The sequence below is a fragment of the Hyperoodon ampullatus genome (assembly GCF_949752795.1).
Source record: "Hyperoodon ampullatus genome assembly, chromosome: 3".
Lineage (NCBI taxonomy): Eukaryota > Metazoa > Chordata > Mammalia > Artiodactyla > Ziphiidae > Hyperoodon > Hyperoodon ampullatus.
In genome coordinates, this window is record NC_136916.1 from 9979217 (window position 1) to 9984153 (window position 4937).

General features: G+C 52.0%; 1 protein-coding gene across 1 annotated transcript; it reads left to right on the forward strand.

Moving 5' to 3' along the window:
- Positions 1–2674: 2674 nt before the first annotated feature.
- Positions 2675–4613, forward strand: LOC307049391 (peroxisomal targeting signal 1 receptor-like; the record flags this gene model as incomplete). The annotated part of the gene is made up of 1 exon (XM_079698920.1): positions 2675–4613. Exon 1 carries the CDS (start codon positions 2802–2804, stop codon positions 4611–4613), a length of 1812 nt encoding a protein of 603 aa, XP_079555046.1. The 5' UTR covers positions 2675–2801.
- Positions 4614–4937: the final 324 nt, after the last annotated feature.

The window sequence follows — 4937 nt, forward strand, 5'->3', positions numbered from 1 at the left end:
GCAAGGGGATTTTGACAATTCTCAAGAGCTCTCTCTTCAGATGTAAGGAATTGTTATGATCCACTGCAGCATGAGCTGATGTGGGGTAGCTCTAAGCGAGGCACTGAAGGAGGCTGGGCTGGAAGGCCTTGGAGGTCACTTGTGCTGCTGGGGGGTCCTCGTTCATGAAGGTGACTGGCTACCAGAGAAACGTGGTAGGAGCTGGGCTGGGGGTCTGGCATCCAGGGCCAACGCCACCCTACAAACCCTACTGTAGGTCTCACCGTGCAGCCCTCCCCATAAAGCAGGAACCCGCCCCATTTCAGATGCCTTGTGAGGCTGCCCTGTACTCCCTCCCAAGAGCTCCTCCCAGGGCAGACACCCACGTGATGGGCCTGGGACTGTGGTCCTTAGAGGTCCCTAGGGGGTCAGCATGAGACGCAGTCCCTGCAGGGTCTGCAGTCCCTGCAGGGTCTGCAGTCCCCCGTATCCTTGGCCCCTACCACAGGGCTTGATCAACTCTGCTGCACCATCTGTTTTATTGCAGAGCCAGGCTGAGGTCCCAAGGCACATGGGCTGTCCCAGTCAGCACCCAACTGTGGGGTCTGGGGAGAATGCACTACTCAGGCCTTTGGAGAAATTCACCCGATTCCTGGTTACCTGATGTTCTCAGTGTGCAGACTTTTAAATTCCCAAAGGCAACTGACCCAAACTGTTATGCTGTGGATGTGAAGGGTACGCAAACGCATTTTCAAATGACTGCATTCTTTGATGGCAGCAAATCTGCTTTCACAGCTAATCAGAACGATCTCTTTTAAAACTCGTTACTTTTTTATCCTGTGTTTTGGTTAACAAAAGCCACCATCCCTTGCCCCTGGATGAGAGCAAAGAACAAAGGGCAGCCCAGAGAAGACAGTATCCAGCCCACAGTTCAAGTCCATCCTCCACCTGCAGCCACCCTGAGTGTCGAGCTAAGGTGGCAGGTCCCGGGGGTGATGACACCGCAGCTCCCAGCTGCTCTGGGGTCCTCACACCATCAGATTGCTCACTGGCTCCGCTGAATGCTATTTCCTATGTTCACAGCTTGATCTTGCTGCAATTTGCACATATTTTACCTCTCATGAATAATGCCCCATTCAAATCTGTCACAAGATGCAGTATATTTTGGAAGCCACTTAATGGCAAAGGTGAGTGATTTGCCCAAGCTTGTATATATTTTCCGACTCCTACTTCCCACTGGTTTTCTGCCTGCCAGCCCCAGCTCACGTCTGTGTCTTTTGTCACAGTATCACCATTTAACCGTATCAAGTACGCTCTGTGTGCCCAGTGCTCTAGCAAATGAACAGAAACATAATGTTCCTGCCAAGTTGATTTAGCATCTAACCAGGGAGCAAGAGAAGAAACAAACAGTAGAAGGAGAGGTCCCTGTCACACTGAGGTCAGATCACTGTAAAACTGGGCCCGAAGTCTTCCCCATACAGTCTCCCATGCCTCCCCCCACAGATGCTTCTCCAAGAGAGACTACTGCGGGGAGAGTTGCAGGAAATTTTTTTTTCCTGAAAAAAGGTTACCACTCTATTTGGGACCTCCCCTAAAACAGGATCCTGGTCTGAGCAGCCTCATTTATCCACCGTAACCCACATCTCTGGTCCCCTTCGGCTTGCCACCCTTATCCCATCCTTCAGGGGAGTATTCGTCACACACAATTTTATTTGAAATTGCATCAAAAAGAATAAAATACCTAGAAATAAATTTAAGCAAAGAAGTGAAAGACCTCTAACTGAAAACTATAAGACACTAATGAAAGAAACTGAAGAAGACACAAATACATGGAAAGATATTCCATGCTTACAGTTTGGAAGAATTAATATTATTAAAAAGTCCCTACTAACCAAAGCAATTTACAGTATCAATACAATCCCTATCAAAATCCAACAGCATTTTTCACAGAAATAGAACAAATAATCCTAAAATTTATATGGAACCACACAACATCCCAAATAGCCAAAGAAATTGAGCACAAAGAACAAGCTTGGTAACATCACACTTCCTGATTTCAAGCTATATTATACAAACTATAGTAACCAAAAAAGAATGGTGTTGCCACAAAAACAGACACATAGATTAATGGAACAGAGTAGAGAGCCCAGAAATAAACCCACACCTACATGTTCAATTAATTTATGTTAAGGGAGCCAAGAATATATTGATACAGTGGGGAAAGGATTGTCTTTTCAATAAATAGTATTGGGAAAACTGGACAGTCACATGCAAAAGAATGCAACCAGACCACTATCTTGTACCATACACAAAAATCAACTCAAAATGGATTAAAGACTTGAACATAAGAAGTAAAACCATGAAACTCCTAGAAGAAAACATGTTGGGTAAGCTCCTTGACATCCATCTTGGTGATGGTTTTTTTGGATTTGACACCAAAAGCAAAGGCAGCAAAAACAAAAATGACCAAGTGGGACTACTTCAAACTAAAAATCTTCTGCACAACAAAGGAAACCATCAACAGAATGAAAGGGCAACCTATGGAATGAGAGAAAATATTTGAAAATCATATATCTGATAAGGGGTTAATATCCAAAATACATCAAGAACTCATACAGCTCAATTTTTTAAAATCCAATTAAAAAATGGGCAGAGGAAAACAGCTTCCGTAGGGCCGCGACTGTCGCGCGGCGGTCACGGCCCCTTTAAGCCCGAGCCCCGCCCCTGGCTCCCCAACCCCTTTTCTCCCCTCCCGCTCCAGCCCGCACCAGGTACCCCCGCGGGTCGTGTGGCTTCACGCGCGGTGAGAGCCGGCGGTCAACATGGCGATGCGGGAGCTGGTGGAGGCGGAATGCGGGGGTGCCAACCCGCTCATGAAGCTGGCCGGGCACTTCACCCAGGACAAGGCCTTTCGTCAGGAGGGGTTGAGGCCTGGCCCCTGGCCCCCAGCAGCCCCAGCCTCGGAGGCGGTCTCTAAGCCTTTGGGGGTAGCCTCTGAAGATGAGTTGGTGGCCGAATTCCTCCAGGACCAGAATGCACCACTTGTATCCCGTGCCCCTCAGACCTTCAAGATGGATGACCTCCTGGCAGAGATGCAGGAGATTGAACAGTCAAACTTCCGCCAGGCACCCCAGAGAGCCCCTGGTGTGGCAGACTTGGCCTTGTCGGAGAACTGGGCCCAGGAGTTCCTTGCAGCTGGAGATGCTGTGGATGTAACTCAGGATTACAATGAGACTGACTGGTCCCAAGAGTTCATCTCTGAAGTTACAGACCCTTTGTCTGTGTCCCCGGTCCGCTGGGCTGAGGAATATCTGGAGCAGTCAGAGGAGAAGCTGTGGCTGGGAGAACCCGAGGAGACAGCTGCCACTGCTCGCTGGTATGATGAGTACCAGCCTGAGGAGGACCTGCAGCACGCGGCCAGCGACTTTGTGGCCAAGGTGGATGACCCAAAGTTGGCTAACTCTGAGGGTACCTCAGAGGCCTGGGTTGACCAGTTCACAAGACCGGTAAACACATCTGCTTTTGATATGGAGTTTGAACGAGCCAAGTCAGCTATAGAGTCTGAGGTCGATTTCTGGGACAAGTTGCAGGCAGAGTTGGAGGAGATGGCCAAACGGGATGCCGAGGCCCACCCCTGGCTTTCTGACTATGACGACCTCACGTCTGCTTCCTACGATAAGGGGTACCACTTTGAGGAGGAGAGCCCCCTGCGTGACCACCCCCAGCCTTTTGAGGAAGGGCTGCGGCGACTCGAGGAGGGGGACCTGCCGAACGCCGTCCTGCTCTTCGAGGCGGCTGTGCGGCAAGACCCCAAGCACATGGAAGCTTGGCAGTACCTGGGGACCACCCAGGCAGAGAATGAGCAAGAACTGTCAGCCATCAGCGCGCTGCGGAAGTGCCTAGAGCTAAAGCCAGACAACCGGACGGCACTGATGGCGCTGGCTGTAAGCTTCACCAACGAGTCCCTGCAGCAGCAGGCCTGTGAGACCCTGCGAGACTGGCTGCGCTACACACCGGCCTATGCCCACCTGGTGGCAGCCGGGGAAGAAGGGGCCAGCAGGGCGGGCCTGGGCCCCAGCAAGCGCATCCTGGGCTCCCTGTTGTCCGACTCCCTGTTTCTCGAAGTGAAAGAGCTCTTCCTGGCAGCTGTGCGCCTGGACCCTACATCCATTGACCCTGATGTGCAGTGTGGCTTGGGAGTCCTCTTCAACCTGAGTGGGGAGTATGACAAGGCAGTGGACTGTTTTACAGCCGCCCTCAGCGTTCGTCCCAATGACTATTTGCTGTGGAATAAGCTAGGGGCCACCCTGGCCAATGGAAACCAGAGTGAAGAAGCAGTAGCTGCATACCGTCGGGCCCTCGAGCTCCAGCCTGGCTATATACGGTCCCGCTACAACCTGGGCATCAGCTGCATCAACCTTGGGGCCCACCGTGAGGCTGTGGAACACTTTTTGGAGGCCCTGAACATGCAGAGGAAAAGCCGGGGCCCTCGGGGCGAAGGGGGTGCCATGTCGGAGAACATCTGGAGCACCCTGCACTTAGCCTTGTCCATGTTAGGCCAGAGCAACGCCTACGGGGCGGCTGACGCCCGGGATCTGTCCACCCTCCTAGCGATGTTCGGCCTGCCCCAGTGACAGTGGGATGGGCTGCCCTGCGAGTGTCTGCCCGGCGCGGTGCCTGCTCTGGATAGGATCCCCTCTCCCCAGATGGGCCTACCAAGGGGGTGGGCTGATGGCCACAAGCGGTACTGCCTCTCAGGAGCTGCCTCAGTGTAGGGCTGGGTAGTCTGGGTTCTAGTTCCTGCATAATTGTAGGAAAATGAGCTGTGTTGTCGGAGTCCCTTGATAATTCAAGGGCGGTCCATGCAGCTCCAGATCTCTCTGCTCATCACGCCCTTTCTTGGTGCTGCTTTTTGGGAAGGACCCAAAGATACAGGTTGTCATCTGCGGCCATTTCTG